At 48.3% G+C, this 17,256-nt stretch overlaps 1 protein-coding gene and 1 pseudogene across 1 annotated transcript; both read left to right on the forward strand.

The window, feature by feature from the left end:
• Positions 1–113: 113 nt before the first annotated feature.
• Positions 114–5,569, forward strand: LOC134737516 (small ribosomal subunit protein eS19-like; annotated as a pseudogene).
• Positions 1,246–15,831, forward strand: LOC129490682 (speedy protein E12-like). The gene is made up of 8 exons (XM_055294510.2): positions 1,246–1,366; positions 7,860–8,445; positions 9,410–9,640; positions 10,785–10,843; positions 12,064–12,149; positions 14,179–14,497; positions 14,620–14,725; positions 15,581–15,831. The coding sequence occupies exons 2-8, from the start codon at positions 8,337–8,339 to the stop codon at positions 15,682–15,684; spliced, it is 1,014 nt and encodes a 337-aa protein (XP_055150485.1). The 5' UTR covers positions 1,246–1,366; positions 7,860–8,336; the 3' UTR covers positions 15,685–15,831.
• The last annotated feature ends 1,425 nt before the right edge of the window (positions 15,832–17,256 follow it).

The following is a 17,256-nucleotide window of genomic DNA, read 5'->3' on the forward strand; positions in this document are numbered from 1 at the left end:
TGCACACGCGCAGAAGTGCACCGGAAGTCCGCCTCTCAGGGCCCACTGCTTGTCCCTGGACAAGTAGTGGACTCTATTTCCCATGAGCCTATGCGCCCCCCAAGTTTAGGGGCCGTTTTAAATGTCTCTACCCCGACTAGAGGTTAAGAAACTCCAGCTTTCGGCCGGGCGCGGTGGCTCACGCTTGTAATCCCAGCACTTCGGGAGGCCGAGGCGGGCGGATCACGAGGTCAGGAGATCGAGACCACGGTGAAACCCCGTCTCTACTAAAAGTACAAAAAAATTAGCCGGGCGTGGTGGCGGGCGCCTGTAGTCCCAGCTACTCGGAAAGCCTGAGGCAGGAGAATGGTGTGAACCCGGGAGGCGGAGCTTGCTTGCAGCGAGCCGAGATCGCGCCACTGCACTCCAGCCTGGTAGACAGAGACAGACTCCGAATCAAAAAAAAAAAAAAAAAAAAAGAAACTCCAGCTTTTTTTCCCCTGGCTGGCAGCGCGGAGGCCGCACGATGCCTGGAGTTACTGTAAAAGACGTGAACCAGCAGGAGTTCGTCAGAGCTCTGGCAGCCTTCTTCAAAAAGTCCAGGAAGCTGAAAGTCCCCGAATGGGTGGACACCGTCAAGCTGGCCAAGCACAAAGAGCTTGCTCCCTACGGTAAGAACTGGTTCTACACGCGAGCTGCTTCCACAGCGCGGCACCTGTACCTCCGGGTGGCGCTGGGGTTGGCTCCATGACCAAGATCTATGGGGGACGTCAGAGAAACGGCGTCATGCCCAGCCACTTCAGCCGAGGCTCCAAGAGTGTGGCCCGCCGGGTCCTCCAAGCCCTGGAGGGGCTGAAAATGGTGGAAAAGGACCAAGATGGGGGCCGCAAACTGACACCTCAGAGACAGAGAGATCTGGACAGAATCACCGGACAGGTGGCAGCTGCCAACAAGAAGCATTAGAACAAACCATGCTGGGTTAATAACTTGCCTCATTCTTAAAAAAAAAAGAAAAGAAACTCCAGGCTATGAGCTTTGGCAGCCCTGAACACCGGACTGAACTTCACGTTTGTCTTTACTCCCTTTTAAGGTCAAGTCCAGGGCTGCGTGACTGGGTCCTGGAGCCCCAGTCCTCTGGGTTAGAACCGAGTTTCCCATAAGGAGCAGGAAAGGAAAGGGTGTCTCATGGTCACTGCGCTGAAATGCTAAGAGAAGTTTCACTCGACTACTAGGACGGGATAAATGTCCAGCGATGCTTTCCAAGGAAGAAAAAGAACAAAGAATTTGTAGCCGGGCGCGGTGGCTCACACCTGTAATCCCAGCACTTTGGGAGGCCGAGGTGGGCGGATCGCGAGGTCAAGAGATAGAGACCATCCTGGCCGACATGGTGAAACCCCGTCTCTACTAAAAATACAAAAATTAGCTGGGCGTGGTGGTGTGTGCCTGCAATCCCAGCTACTTGGGAGGCTGAGGCAGATAGAATCACTTGAACCTGGGAGGCGAGGGTTGCAGTGAGCCGAGATCGCGCCACTGCACTCCAGTCTGGCGACCGAGTGAGACTCTGTAGCTTTTCTAGATCACACAGCGAATGCCTGAAAACTGTAGAGAAATCAGGAAATACACACACAAATCGAACGAAGAAAAGAGATACCTGTGATCTTACCTTCCCCAGGAGGATTATATTTAGGGTTAGGTTATGTTGGCCAAAAAGAGTCAAAGGCTGTAAAGAGTTTTATTCTGGGCCTCCTATTTGAGTGACCATGGCTGGTGACACAGTCTCGGGGGTCCTGAGAACGTGAGCCCAAAGTGGTGGGTTACTGCTTGGTTTTATACATCTTAGGGAGAAAGCAGTTACAGGCAAAGACATAAATCAATACATGGGAGGTATATGTTGGGTCAGCCAGGAAAGGCTTTCAGGTCACTAGTAGATTCAAAGATTGGCAGTTGGTTCAGAGTTAAGGGTTGGCTGAACAGTTGGAAGACTACACAAAGAAATGGGCCATTGTGGTGGCTCATGCCTGTAATCCCAGCATTTTGGGAGGGTCAGCTGGGAGGATCCCTTGAGGCCAGGAGTTCAAGGACAGCCTGGGCAACACAGTGAGACCCCCACCTCTACAAAAAAAAAAATTATCCAGGCGTGGTGGTGCATGCCTGTAGTCTCCGCTACTCAGGAGGCTGAGATGGGAAGATCGCTTGAGCCTGCGAAGTTGAGGCTACATGAGCCATGATGGTGCCCTTCACTCCAGCTTGGGCAACAGAGAAGAAAAGAGAGAAAGAGAGAGAGAAAAAAAAAGAGAGAGGAAGGAAGGAAGCAAGGAAGGAAGGAAAAGAAAGAGGGAGGGAAAGAAAAGAAAGAAAAGAAAAGGTTGAGTTAAGATAAGGGGGATTGTGGAAACCAAGGTTCTTGTTATGTAGGTGAAGCCTCAGAACAGGCTTCAGAGAGAATAGATGATAAATATCTCTTATTGGATCTTAAAAGGTGTCAGACTCTCCGGAAAAGACCTGGAGTCTTTTCTGTAAGGGAAGGAGATTCTCTACAGAATGCAAATTTCCCCCAAAGAGATGGCTTTGCAGGACTATTTTAAAGTGTGTTAAAGAAAATATATTATGGGGTAAAATACTATGATTTCCTTCAGGGACTGCTATCTGTCATGTGATGCTATATCAGAGTCTGGTTGGAGTTGGGTATCTTACTGATACAAAGAGCCTGTTTTGTCAGTCTTATGATCTCTATTCTAATGTTAATGTTGGTCAGCTGTGCCTAAACTCTGAAGGGAGGAGAGTTATGACAAGGCATGTCCGACCCCCTCCTTCCCATCATGACCTGAATTAGATTTTCATGTTTATTTTGGATCCTGTTGGCCAACAGGGGAGTCCATTCAGTCAGTTGTGGGGGCTTAGAATTTTATTTTTGGATTACAATTAAAATGTAAATTTTCAAAAATGGGATGATAAGGACAATGATTCATCACAATTTTTTGGTGAAATCTAACAGTGTTCTTGCCCAGTTGTTTCATAAAAACTGGTAAGGAAAAGACTAAAAATAAATTCTTCTGAGGCCAGGCGCAGTGGCTCACGCCTGTAATCCCAGCACTGTGGGAGGCCAAGGCAGGCAGATCATGAGGTCAGGAGATCAAGACCATCCTGGCCAACATGGTGAAACCCTGTCTCTGCTAAAACACAAAAAATTAGCTGGGTGTGGTGGTGCGTGCCTGTAGTCCCAGCTACTTGGGAGGCTGAGGCAGGGGAATCACTTGAACCCGGGAGGCGGAGATTGCAGTGAGCCGAGATCATGCCACTGTACTCCAGCCTGGCGACAGAGCAAGATTCCATCTCAAAATAAATAAATAGATAAATAAATAAATTCTTCTGTTAACCTAGAATATTCTCTCCACAAATTCAGAAAATAAAGAAAATAATTTTATTATTGAATAAGCATTAAACCAGACTGTGATGCCCATCACAGGTGATCCATTAATGAGATACAAAGAGAAATAAAGCCTCCTTTTTTTTTTTTTTGAGACAGAGTCTTGCTCTGTTGCCCAGGCTGGAGGGCAGTGGTGCAATCTCGGCTCACTGCAACCTCTGCCTCCCTGGTTTAAGCGATTTTCCTGCCTCAGCCTCCCAAGTAACTGGGACTACAAGTGCGTGCCAGCACGCCTGGCTAATGTTTTGTATTTTTAGTGGAGACGGGGTTTCGTCATGTTAGCTAGGATGGTCTCAAAATCCTGACCTTGTAATTCTCCTACCTAGGCCTCCCAACGTGCTGGGATTATAGGTGTGAGCCATGGCGCCCGGCCAAAGCCTCCTTTTTATATAGCCTGGCAGATACAATCCATTGTATACACGCTGTCAAGATAAACAGTAACTCATCCTCATGTAAAAGGACTTGCTATGCATTTTTTTTTTTTTTTTTTGAGACAGGGTCTCATTCTGTCATCCAGGCTGGAGTGTAGTGGTGTGATCTTGGCTTACTGTAACCTCCACCTCCTGGGTTGAAGTGATTCTCGTGCCTAAGCGTCCCAAGTAGCTGGAATTACAGACATGTGCCATCATGCCCAGCTAATATTTGTATTTTAGTAGAGACAGAGTTTCACCATATTGGCCAGGCTGGACTCAAACTCCTTCTTTTGATTTCTGTGTGGCTTCAAGTGATCCGCCCGTCTCAGCCTCCCCCAGAGTGCTGGGATTACAGGTGTGAGCCACCGTGCCTGGCCTGCTATGCATTCTTAAACACTCATCCTAAATTCACCTGGAAATCAAGGTGGCCATCCATGCTAGTTAATTACCTGTATCCGATGAAAAATAAAACTTCTCACATCTCCTTGACAAGCAGGTAGTAACAGCTCAAGGTGCCTAGGCGAAACTCCCTAGGCAACAGGAACATAGGGACACTATCTTCCTTGAGGTTTACATTTCTTTTTTTTTTTTTTTTTTTTTTTGAGACGGAGTCTCACTCTGTCGCCCAGGCTGGAGTGCAGTGGCGCGATCTCGGCTCACTGCAAGCTCCGCCTCGCGGGTTCCCGCCATTCTCCTGCCTCAGCCTCTCCGAGTAGCTGGGACTACAGGCGCCCGCCACCACGCCCGGCTAATTTTTTTTTTTTGTATTTTTAGTAGAGACGGGGTTTCACCATGGTCTCGATCTGCTGACCTCGTGATCCGCCCGCCTCGGCCTCCCAAAGTGCTGGGATTACAAGCGTGAGCCACCACGCCCGGCGAGGTTTACATTTCAAAGACAAGACTCTCAGGCTCTTAAGAAAAAAATTCCTGGGTTGTGGCCAGGCGTGGTGGCTCATGCCTGTGGATCACCTGAGGTCAGGAGTTCAAGACCAGCCAGACCAACAAGGTGAAACCCTGTCTCTACTAAAAATACAAAAATTAGCCATGCATGGTGGCAGGCGCCTGTAGTCTCAGCTACTCAGGAGGTTGAGACAGGAGAATTGCTTGAACCCGGGAAGTGGAGGTTGCAGTGAGCGGAGTCATACCACTGCACTCCAGCCTGGGTGACAGAGTGAGATTTTGATTCAAAAAAAAAAAAAAAAAAAAAAATTCCTGCGTTGTAATGTTGGCAAGAAGTTCGTTTACCTTTTTAAAAGATTTAGATACATATCAAAGGCACAAAAGAAGTTATTTATGTTACAAGGTTTATCAAGGAAATACTCTTTAAAAAGGAGAGGAGAAAGGTTTATTTACCTTTTGGCAAATAAGACAATTTTAATTTTAATCTTTTTTTTTTTTTTTTTTTAGAAAATCCATACAGTGAGGGCTGGGCACGGTGGCTCACATCTGTAGTCCCAGCACTTTGAGAGGCCAAGGCAGGCAGATTGCTTGAGGCCAGGAGTTCGAGGCCAGCCTGGGCAACATGGCGAAACCCCATCTCTACTACAAATACAAAAATTAGCTGGGCGTGGTGGTGTGTGCCTATTGTCCCAGCTACTCTGGAGGCTGAGGCATGAGAACCGCTTGAACATAGGAGGCAGAGGTTGCAGTGAGCCGAGATTGAGCCATTACAATCCAGTCTGGGCGACAAGAGTGAAACTCTGTCTCAATAAATAAATAAATAAATAAATAAATAAATAACAAAAACAAAGAGTCTCTTTTCCATCTCCTCACCACAGAGTTGTCTTCGGTAATTTCATTCACTTTTTTCCTCAGGGTTTACTGGGTTTCTGGGCCCCAGAAGGGGAAGTTCTTTTCAAGGTATGGAAACTATGACTCCACAGAGAACTGCAGAGACGGCAGCATGACCAGACCCTGGTCAGGTGTGGGGAGGCTGCTAGGCTGAGACTTGGGCTGAACTTCTGCTGCAGGTCAACTTATTCCCATCAGCACCAAAGCTGCTGGAGGGAGGTCATCCAAAAGCAAAGGAAGCGGGGGCATGGCTTGGAGGCTGTTTCAGAAGGTCCCACTGAGCCAAGGACTCAAGGCCTGGCCACAGTCCTCCCAAGTGAGGCCCAGATCATATTTCCCCACGCTCAGAAAACCTTGTCTGCTCATTTCAGTCCATAGTGACTTTGCTTTCTTTAGGATCTCTCTTGCACTGTCTAACCCAGAGAGTTCCAAATCTCAATGGATTCCAATGATGGAGTTAAACCAGGCCCCACATCAGTTTTTTGAATTAGAATCAATGGGGCTGGGGCCCAGCATCTGTATCTTAACGTTCCTCCATGTGATCCTCAGGCTGAAAGGCTGGTATTTGCAAATCCCTTTTTTGAGGGATGAAGGGTTTTTTTAGAGACAGGCCTTACTCTGATGTCCATGCTGGAATGCAGTGGTGGATCACAGCTCACTGCAGCCTCGAACTCCTGGCCACAAGAAATCCTCCCACCTTAGCCAACCAAACTTTTGGCATTACAGGAGTGACCACTGTGTCTGGCCAGGAAAGCCTTTCTGTTTCACTTGAATGATATTTCTGCAGCATTCCTGCAGCCATTGTTGTATTAAACTGCATCATTGTGGGAAAAGAAAAGGTGAGAGGTGACTGTTTTGCTTTTTTCTGAACATATCAGACCCAACCTGGGCTGTTTAGCCCTTTTTTTTTTTTTTTTTTTTTGAGATGGTGTCTCACTGTGTCACCCAGGCTGGAGTGCAGTGGTGCAATCTCAGCTCACTGCAACCTCTGCCTTCCGGGTTCAAGCGATTCTCCTGCCTCAGCCTCCCAAGTAGCTGGGATTACAGATGTGCACCCCCATACCCAGCTAATTTTTTCTGTATTTTTGGTAGAGACGGATTTCAACATGTTGGCCAGGCTGTTTTTGAACTTCTGGCCTCTGGTGATCTGTCTGCCTCGGCTTCTTAAAGTGGTAGGATTACAGGCATGAGCCACCATGCCTGGTTTGCCCATTTTTTGACGATGTATCAAAATCATTTAAGATGGGCACTGCCTCGGTGTAGTTTGTCTAGACAAGGTGGCCAGAACAGAGAGGAATACGCATACCAGGCTTGAAGATGGGTTAAATCAGAGCTTTTCATTCCACAAAAGAGAAATTTTAATGGGGTCAGAATATGGATGTTCTAATATTTGAAAGCCTGTTAACTAGGAGAGAGAGAGAGTAAAGTGATTTGCTGTAGGAGGACACACCCAGCTCTGACGGTTTAAAGTGTCATGAATGCGAATTTGAACTCCAGAAAAGCAGAGCTTCCTAACAACAGGACTTCCACAGCAATGGGGTTTCCTTCCGCGTTCAGTTTGTGCCTTTCCCATGAGCGAGAGACTCCTAGGAGAGCCGCAGACCATTAGGAAGCCATGTGGGAACTCACCCACAGGTTCTTTATATTTTTTGAGACGGAGTTTTGCTCTTGTTGCCCAGGCAATCTTCCTCCCTTGGCCACCCAAAGTGCTGGGATTACAAGCATGAGCCACTGTGCACAGCTGAGATTTGTCGACTTACTCTTTTTGTACATGCGATATTTTAGTCATAGAATCCATAAATGGTAGGGAAATTTCTGAGTTCAGAGCAATACATATGATACAAAACTTGATATAGGGACTAGAGTTTCTTAGCCGAACTGGAGGGGCTGGCTTTAGGTGATCCATGGACTCCCTGAAATTGGGGACACCATTGGAAATATGTGTGAGCTCAGGGGCAGTTTCCTATGATTTTCAGGCCTCAAAATGTCTCTTGGACTCAGAGATGCCTTAGGGCAGAGGACGCGTGAACCCCCAGTATAGAATCTCGGACAGTGAATGTCAGTAAACATTCGGCAGAAAAGCTCTGCCAAATTGAGTGCTCTGATGTGACTTTTTCATCAAGTCAATGTTCCTGGGATCTCTTGTACGTGATAATCTCACTCTTGTACGTGATAATCTCACTCTTGTACATGATAATCTCGCTCTTGTAAGGTTTCACAGTTTCCCACCCTGTTCCTTCTCCCACCAGACTGGACTCTGAAATGGGCATGTACAGGGAAGAGGAGACCCCGACACCCTTCAAGCTTTGAGTGGAGAGGACACAGTCTCTGCTGGGACAGGGAACAGAGGGATGTGGAGACCCTGAAGATGCTTTTGGACAGTGGTCTGAGGTTGGGACAGTAGCAGGAGATACCATTCACCCAGAATCTCCAGGACAAGAGATCAGCCTGGCAGTTACTTGTGTTTTGTTTCAAACTGGTTGCCAGGTTGGACTGACCGATGACATCAGAGATTCCGACCTTCCTGATTGGAGGGACTGGACTCGGTGGGCACCTGCAGCTCAGGTGGGCAACAGTTATCTTTTCAGAACTGTTCTCCACTACTGACTTCTCCCAGCCTCGAGAATTGATAACACACTCTTCTGGATCGTAGCTGTGTCCAGAAGAAGGCCACAGACAGAACAGAGACTAGGTTCCGTGGGACGGGACAGATTTTGTGAAACATCATGACCAGCCATCAACCGCACCCCCAGGATGAGGGGCAGAGCCACCAGCGGAGCACCTTTGGGTACCCCCTCCAGGAGGTGGTGGATGATGAAGTGTCGGGACCATCAGGTGAGGGGATCGGAGGAAGAAGAGGTGGGATAGGATTGACTAAGATGAAGGAAGGGGGCTGGGCACAGGGGCTCGCACCTGTAACCCCAACAGTTTGGGAGGCCGAGGCGGGCAGATCATCTGAGGTCAGGAGTTCAAGGCCAGCCTGGCCAACATAGTGAAACCCCATCGCTACTAAAAGTACAAAAATTAGCCGGGCGGTAGTGGTGCGTGCCTGTAATCCCAGCTACTCGGGAGGCTGAGACAAGAAAATTGCTTGAGCCTGGGAGGAGGAGGTTGCAGTGAGCTGAGATTTCGCTACTTCACTCCAGTCTGGGTGAGAGAGTGAGACGCTGTCTCAAAAAAAAAAAAAAAAAAAAAAGAAGGGTCAGAGGTCAGGAAGGAGAACCTGAGGAGGGTGTGTGGGAAGAATGGAGAAATTCAGGCTGAGTGCAGTGGCTCACATCTGTAATCCCAGCACTTTGGGAGGCCAAGGCAGGTGGATCACTTGAGGCCAAGAGTTTGAGACCAGCCTGGCCAACATGGTGAAACCCCGTCTCTACTAAAACTACAAAATTGAGCTGGGCATTATGGCAGGCACCTGTAATCCCAGCTACCTGAGAGGCTGAGGCAGGAGAATAACTGGAATCTGGGAGATGGATGTTGCAGTGAGTCGAGATTGCACCACTACACTCCAGCCTGGGCAACAAAGCAAGATTCTGTCTCGAAACAAAAAAAAAGAGGGACTCAGAGAGCCAGCGACCAGGGAAGGACATGAGGCAGTGTTCTGAGGACAGAGAGACGTAAGAATGGGGAGGAGAAGGAGTGGCACATGGGGCTCAGCAGAGGAGAAATTCAGAAAGATGGCTTGGAGAAGCCAACAGTGCGAGGCTGGGGAGGATGGATAGTGGTTTGGGGTTTTGGGTCGGGGTCTAAGGTGATCAATTACAGAAGCATTACACCGTGGCCTGGTTTCTTTACTCAGCCCCTTGGGTAGATTCCAGCCTCCCACGTAGATCCCTTTGCTGGAAAAGGAAGAGGGAGTGGTTGGAAGAATCTGAGGAGTCGTCGTTGGAGGAGTCACAGAAGGAACTCACCCCTGAGCCTGAGGAGACCTGGGTGGCAGAGAGGCTGTGTGGCCCCAAGATGAATATAAAGCGGCGGCGAGTGTCATCCGTGCTCCCTGAGCACCACGAGGCTTTCAACAGGCTGCTTGGTAGGACACCCCAGAGAGCACCTCCAATCCTGTTCTTTCCAAAAAGAGGAAATTTCCAATAACCACATTTTCCAGTGAGAAAAATATGTCCCCAGTGGGTGAGCTCTCCATGCAGGAGGACTCTGAAGTGATCACTCATGAGGGACGCTTAGGAGATGATAGAGGATTAAGCTGGACTTTATAAAGGTCGGTGCTTGGGATAAGAAAGCTTGCTTTTGGGCCAAGTGTGGTGGCTCATGCCTGAGATCCCAGCATGTTGGGAGCCTGAGGCAAGAGGATTGCTTGAACTCAGGACTTTGAGGCTGCAGTGAGCTATGGTGGCACCACTGCACCCCAGCCTGGGTGACAGAGCAAAACTCTGTCTCAAAAGAAAAAGCAAGGCTGGGCATGGTAGCTCATACCTGTAATCCCAGTACTTTGGGAGGCTGAGGCAGGTGGATCACCTGAGGTCAGGAGTTGGAGACCAGCCTGACCAACACAGTAAAACCTGATCTATACTAAAAATACAAAAATTAGCCAGGAGTGGTAGCACACACCTGTAATCCCAGCTACTCAGGGGACTGAGACAGGAGAATCGCTTGAACTCGGGAGGCTGAGGTTGCAGTGAGCTGAGATCATGCCATTGCATTCCAGCCTGGCCCACAGAACGAGACTCCATCTCAATAAATAAATAAACAAACAAACAAACAAAATAAAAAATCAAAGAAAGTGGCTTCAGCTGTGCCCTCTGAAACTTAATGTCCCTTGCTGACTTTTCTAAATCTAAGTGTCTCCATCCATAGTGGGGGATACCAAGGCCATGGTCACACCCTGATGTGACTGTCTCATGAGGAAATGATGGGAATTCCTTTATGACTCTGCAGTGGTCCCTCCGTGGCTGCTGGAGGGGGTCCTGGCTGATTCCCAGCTCTACATCCTGTAGATTCTCACACCCAGGGCCTCCTTCAGCCTCTTCTCAGGGGATTCTCATAGCAGGAGCCCCTCTCCCTTGCCCAGTGAAACTCATTCTCCCCTCTCCATCCACCTCACCCGTGGCCACAATCCTGAGACTTCCCCCCGGGAGGCACACTTCTCCTCGCTGCCCTGCTGCTCCCACGGAAACCCTGTCCTGCTTCTCATGCTGACATCTGCTCTCTAATCACAGAGGATCCTGTCATTCAAAGATTCCTGGCCTGGGACAAATACCTGAGGGTGTCAGACAAGGTAAGCTTGTTCTCCACAGAACTGTGTTCCTGCTTCAACACACCGCTGGGGGGAGGGTACGGCTTCCAAACCCACAGTTCTTCTCCTCTCTCCCTCCAGCCCCTCCCACCAGATGCTCCCACAGTCTTTTTCTTTTCTTTTTGTGAGACGGAGTCTTGCTCTGTTGCCCAGGCTGGAGGGAAGTGTCTCAACCTTGGCTCACGGCAGCCGACGCCTCTTGGGTTCAAGGCATTCTCCTGCCTCAGCCTCCCAAGCAGCTGGGATTACAGGCATGCACCACCATGGCTGGCTAATTTTTGTGTTTTTAGTAGAGACAGGGTTTTGCCAAGTTGACCTGGCTGGTCTTGATCACCTGACCTCAGGTGTTCTGCTTGCCTTGGCCTCCCGAAGTGCTGGGATTACAGACGTGAGCCACTATGCCTCTCCAGCTCCCACAGTCTTGAGTCTTGGTGCCCACCCTTTTTTTTTTTTTCCGAGACAGTATCTAGCTGAGTTCCCAGGATGGAGTGCAGTGGCATGATCACAGCTCACTGCAGCCTCTAATTCCTGGGCTCAAGCAATCCTCCTGCCTCAGCCTCCTGAGTAGCTGGGAGTACAGGCACATGCCATCATGCTTGAATAATTTTTATACAAACAGGGTTTGCGTGTTGCCCAGGTTCTCCAACTGCTGGGCTCACATGACTCTCCTGTCTCAGCTTCTCAAACTACTGGGATCACAGGCTTGAGCCACCACTCCTGGCTATTCTTGGTCTTTTTATGATTTGTCAGCATCTCCCTCAGGACTCTGCTGGTCTCTTGCAGAGTGAATGAATGGCCCCTGCCTCTCCTATGGGTCCTTTGGGATCTGAGCCCTCGGCCACAGTCTGGCCGCAGCCCTGAAACTCCTGGCCCCGCTACTCTCAGCTCTTTGGGACAGTTCTCTGCCTGGCACACAAAAGACCCTGCTGACACCAGCTGACCTAGACACACCCCCTCCAAAGATTCCATCGGAGCCCACCATCCTGGGAGCATCACCAAAAACCCTTCCTCCAGCCTCTCGGATTTGCATCCGACCTTCGAATACCCCTCCACCCCGCAATTTCCACATGAGCACAGTCACCCAAACACTGAGGTCCCTTCTCTGAGGGGCAGCCCCTCCCCAGACCCTCATTCCCCCTCTCCACAATCTTCGTCTTCCAAGATGTGACCTCACCCTCTCTGTTTTCTTTTCTCTCCATCAGTATCTCCTGGCTATGGTCATAGCGTATTTTAGCCGGGCCGGCCTCCTCTCCTGGCAATACCAACGCATTCATTTCTTCCTGGCTCTGTGAGTGGTTTGCTGCCTCCTATCCGTCAATATCCAACGCCCTGGGACAGCCGGGGAAGTGGGATTCCAGCCTTTCATTTATTCTTTCACCTATTTGTCCTCTTTACTCTGTGTACAAAAAAGAGAGGATTATAGCATCTTAGACTGTTGTTTCTAAAAAGAAACTCAGGCTGGGTGGGGTGGCTCGCACATGTATCCCAGCACTTTGGGAGCCCGAGGCAGGCAGATCACCTAAGGTCAGGAGATCGAGACCAGCCTGGCCAAAATGGTGAAGCCCCGTCTCTACTAAAAATAGAAAAATTACCCGGGCGTGGTGTTGTGCACCTGTAACCCAAGCTACTTGGGAAGCTGAGGCAAGAGAACCCCTTGAACCCAGGAGGTGGAGGTTAAAGTAAGCTAAGATTGAGCCACTGCACTCCAGCCAGAGTGAGACTTTTTCTAAAAAAAAAAAAAAAAGCCAAAAAAAACAAATTCCAACGCCAGTGTACAAATAGAAGAATAAAGCAAAAGGAACCATAAACCGCTCCTAAGGGGAGAAGAAAAGGAGCGGAGGAGCGGACACGACACTTCCCCCAGCAAGCAGACGTTTCTGGTTCTTCTCTCTCTGTCCTTCCCACATCAACCACAAACGCCATCAACCTCCTCTGGGTTCCTATGACAGAGGTCACAGTTCAGGTCCCCCTCACATCACTCGAATCCACTGTCAAATGCTCCCTGCTGGGGTCTCCTGGAGTCTCTCCCCAAGCCAGGGGGCTTCCTAGGGCAGCCTGAGCATCTTTCCAAAGCATGACAACCTCACTGTCCACCTGAACAACTTCATTAGCTGATGTCTTTCTCTATCGAGGCCAGGGTCCACAGTGCCAATTCCACCCTCTCTACAATCTCTACAAGCACACTGGCTCGCCATCTTGGTGTTCCCTGGCGTGGCTTCACTGCTCCTTCCAAATGCCCTCCGCTAGACTTTGAATATGTGTTTTCTGTCTGGGTGTCCCACACACATGTGGTTCTGAAGGGAAAGACCCATTCCTTGAACTCAGTTCACCCCACAGCCTCTGGGATGCCTTCCCTCATCTTCCAACTTCTGCATGCCTGTAGCTCTCCAGTTACATCCTGGACACTGGGATAAGGTCATCTGCCCTGATTACTCCCAGTCCCATTAGACTAGACACCTGTAGAAGGCAGGGTCCTGGAAAAATATCAATGTATCCAATTTCTTTTATTTTTCTGAGACAGACTTGCCCTGTCCCCCAAGCTGGAGTGCAGTGGTGAGATCATAGCTCACTGCAGCCTCCATATCCTGGGCTCAAGCGATCCTCCCACCTCAGCCTCTGGATTAGCTTTGACTACAGGGCTGTGCCACCACACCTGGACAGTTATTTGTTTATTTATTTATCAAGACAGAGTCTTGCTCTGCCTCTCAGGCTGGAATGGAGTGGTCCAAGCTCGGCTCACTGCAACGTCCTCCTCCTGGCTTCATGCAATTCTTGTGCCTCAGCCTCTTGAGTAACTAGGACTAATGGGTGTGCCACCACACCAGGCTGATTTTTGTATTTTTAGTAGGGATAGGGTTTCTCCATGTTGACCAGGCTGGTCTTGAACTCCAGGCCTCAAGCGATCCACCTGCTTCAGCCTCCCAAAGTGCTGGGATTACAGGCATGAGCCACCGCTTCTGGCATATTTTTTATATTTTCAATAGAGACGAGGGTCTTGCTATGTTGCCCAGGCCCGTCTCAAACTCCTGGCCTCAAGTGATCCTCCTGCTTTGGCCTCCCAATGTGCTGGGATTCCAGGCATAAGCCACCACTCTTGGCCACCAGTTGGGTTTTTGTCTCCATCCTGAAGGATCGAGAGACGCCCTTGATCAGGTCTCTGTCCAGCAGAGCCCTCCTGAGGAAGGCGTGGCTCTCTGCAGGGTGGGTGCCAGTCCTGAGCTAGGGACGGTCCCTTGCCCTCCTCTCTGGGAAGCTGACCTCAGCCGGAGGTCTCTCCTGGTGGTGCCCCTGAGCAGTAACCTGATTTCTGTCCCCAGCTACCTGGCCAATGACATGGAGGAGGATGACAAGTCCGCCAAACGAAACATCTTCTACTTCCTGTACGGGAAGACCCGCTCTCACGTACCCTTGTTCCAAAAGCTTCGGTTCCAGCACTTCCATTACATGCGCTGGCGGGTCAGGAAGACCCGCTCTCACATACCCTTGTTCCATAAGCGTCGGTTCCAGTTATTCTGTTCCATGCGCTGGAGGGCCAAGAAGATCCGCTCTCAGATAGCCTTGTTCCAAAAGCTTCGATTCCAGTTCTTCTGTTCCATGCGCTGCAGGGCTTGGGTTTCCCCGGAGGAGTTGGAGGAGGTGGGTGGGGTCTGGGGAGGTGGAGGAGGTGGAGAGGAATCGGGTGTGCTGGAGGCTGGACGAGGGGAGGGAGGGGTATCCTGGGGAGTCCCCATCTTCTTAAGGGCCGTTTGTTTTTCCAGATCCAGGCTTATGACCCACAGCACTGGGTGTGGGCGCGAGATCGCGCCCGCCTTTTTCTAGAGTTCCAGGGACCGTGGATGCCTGAGGTCATTGGCCTGACAGAAGGTACATCTGCATCCTCTGGGGTAAAGGCAGAATATTGGGGTCTATTTCGGAAATCCGAGGAACCCAATTGCTTGATCCAGCTTCAAGCCTGGGCAGTGGCGAGATCCCCCCTCCACAAAAATACAAAAATTAGCCAGGCGATGTGGGAGGCATCTCTACTCCCAACTACTCTGGAGGCTGAGGCGGGAGGATCGCTGGAGCCTGGGAGGTCGGGGCTGCAGGGAGCCCTGATCCTGCCACTACACTCCAGCCCGGGCGACAGAGTGAGACCCTGACTCAAAAATAATCATAAGTACTGAGTTCTGGGAGGTTCATTATGATCGATGCACTTGAGTTACCGATTTGGGTCGAGGGTTCAGTGAAGCTTTGGTTTACATCTTGCGCAGCTAACCACGTTGAGCACAGAGCATGAGACTTCATCATGAGGAGGTAGGATTATGGATTAGGCTTCTGGACTCATGGTTCGCGATGTTGTCATATTAGAAACAGATCTAGCATGGTTACAAGTTTAGATCTTAAGTGACACGAAAGGCCCCAGCTGTGATGAAGTCCAAAGCCACATTCTCTGAGGGTGCCCTACTCCATGGGCAGACCCACCCAAAGTCCTTGCTATGAAGCAGATCTCTGGGGCTGACCTTGGGTGTATTAAGTGAGTTTTGGAGTCATGGTCACCAAAGCGTGAGTATCACAGTTGAACACGATGGTTCAGAAGCAGGGTATAGAATGAAAGGCAGGAGATAAAATTGCATTTCTCAATTGCTCTGAACTCTAGTTAGACTTGACATGGGATGTGAATAACCTTCCTGTCTAGAGAGCTGCCTCCTTGAAGTGTGACATCGTCTCTCTCACTTCCAGAACACTGGGCCCAGGGGAGATGCGGATTTTCAGCAGGAACTTTACTCCAATGCTATGGCAGACACCAGGAAGGAGGAGAGGAGCCATGTGTGCATACCATCTAGAAGAACCTGGACCGTTCTTGATGGAGCTGAATACAGTGATCACGTTGTCCTCCTGGGAGCAGGGGTGGGGGTGGGGGGTGGGGTACTTCTAGGAGTCCTTGGAGAAAAGTAAGAAACCAGGAGTGTTTCCAGTTCCACCCTTTCCTGCGGCATCACCTCCCTTTTTATATTGCTGAATTCCACCCTCCCTGGGGCAGAAACTGGAGCTCCTGTTTCTTACGGACTTGGTTGCCACAGTCCACAAGCATTTGAAGGCACAGTGCAGGGGCTGAGATTGGCACAGAATTCTTTGTGAAATATGAATGCCATAGACTGTAATCAATAGCTTCATGCGCACTATGCATTTTCTTGGTTTGTTTGGAAAATGTTGGCCATTGAATTATTAATAGGTTTATTTCAGATAGTTTGGAAATTGTTGTACTTTTGAAAATATGCTGTTCCTGTGGTTTTTTGATGAGAGTTATAGCTGTTATATATACATAAAGATAATTTCCTTTTATTTTTTAAGAGAGAATTCTTTTTATCCTAAATCTTTTATTAACTAAGTTTTTTTCTGTATTATTATATGTGCTCCTGAAGCGAGCACTCTTTTTATCTATGATAATTCCATGATAATCTCTTCTATTTATAGCTATTAGTAGTTCCCTAAATTGTAGTGATAGAAATTTTTATTTGCTGTTTAGGTTTATGACTGAATTGTGAGAATTCAGTTGTGATTTTTAACATGTCTCAGATATATATACTAACATGTCTAATATATACTATCTATTTTATTGGTTTATTTTGAAAAAGATGGGCATAGAATTATTTAAATATTATTTTAAATGTTTTGGAAATACTGGTATTTTTGAATAGACGCTGTTTCTATAAAGTTGTGTGATGGGTGTAATAACTGTTATATACACATAAATATAATTTTGTTTTCCTTTTTAAGAGAGGATTCTTTTTATCCTAAATCTTTTACCTTTCAATATTTGTATCTATTATTACACGTGCTGCTGAAGGGAGCATGCTTTTTATCTATGATACTTGTTACTATATATATTACATTTATAGCTATGTAATAGTTCCCCTAAATTCTTGTAAAAATAAATGTTTATTTGATATTTAGTGTATGTTTGAAATGTGAGAATTCAGATGTAACTTTTTTACCTTGTATTGGCATGTTTGTATGTTACTTTAAAGAGGATGTGTGTTCTAAAGGAGGGCATGAGCTGTGTGTTTTCAAGAGAACGGTGCAGTGCGTCTCTTGGGGAAACATAATAAAGATGAACTTTTCTCACCTTCACAGCGAGTGTGATCATATTGGTCTGGATTGATTATTTGCTGTCAAGTGATATTTTTCCTTAATGGGGTTGTGGTTATTTGAACATATTTATTAGCTCTGGAAGATAATCCTGTGTTGTTTTTTATGTAGAAAAAAACAAAAGGCTGGGTGCAGTGCTCACACCTACAATCCCAGCAGTTTTGGAGGTCATGGCGGGAGGATCACTTGAAGCCAGGAGTTTGAGGCCAGTCTAAGCAACATAGCATCTACATCTATTTTTAATTTTTATTTTTTGAAGAAAAACA

Source organism: Symphalangus syndactylus, chromosome 9, assembly GCF_028878055.3.
Source record: "Symphalangus syndactylus isolate Jambi chromosome 9, NHGRI_mSymSyn1-v2.1_pri, whole genome shotgun sequence".
In the NCBI taxonomy this organism is placed as follows: domain Eukaryota; kingdom Metazoa; phylum Chordata; class Mammalia; order Primates; family Hylobatidae; genus Symphalangus; species Symphalangus syndactylus.

What these genes read in the sequence shown, in the direction of transcription:
- LOC129490682 (XM_055294510.2), top strand. Translation starts at nt 8,337, where the DNA reads ATGACCAGCCATCAACCGCACCCCCAGGATGAGGGGCAGAGCCACCAG. An exon ending in TGAAGTGTCGGGACCATCAG is followed by an intron (nt 8,446 to 9,409) that starts GTGAGGGGATCG and finishes TTCTTTACTCAG; the next exon opens with CCCCTTGGGTAGATTCCAGC. An exon ending in GGTCATTGGCCTGACAGAAG is followed by an intron (nt 14,726 to 15,580) that starts GTACATCTGCAT and finishes TCTCACTTCCAG; the next exon opens with AACACTGGGCCCAGGGGAGA.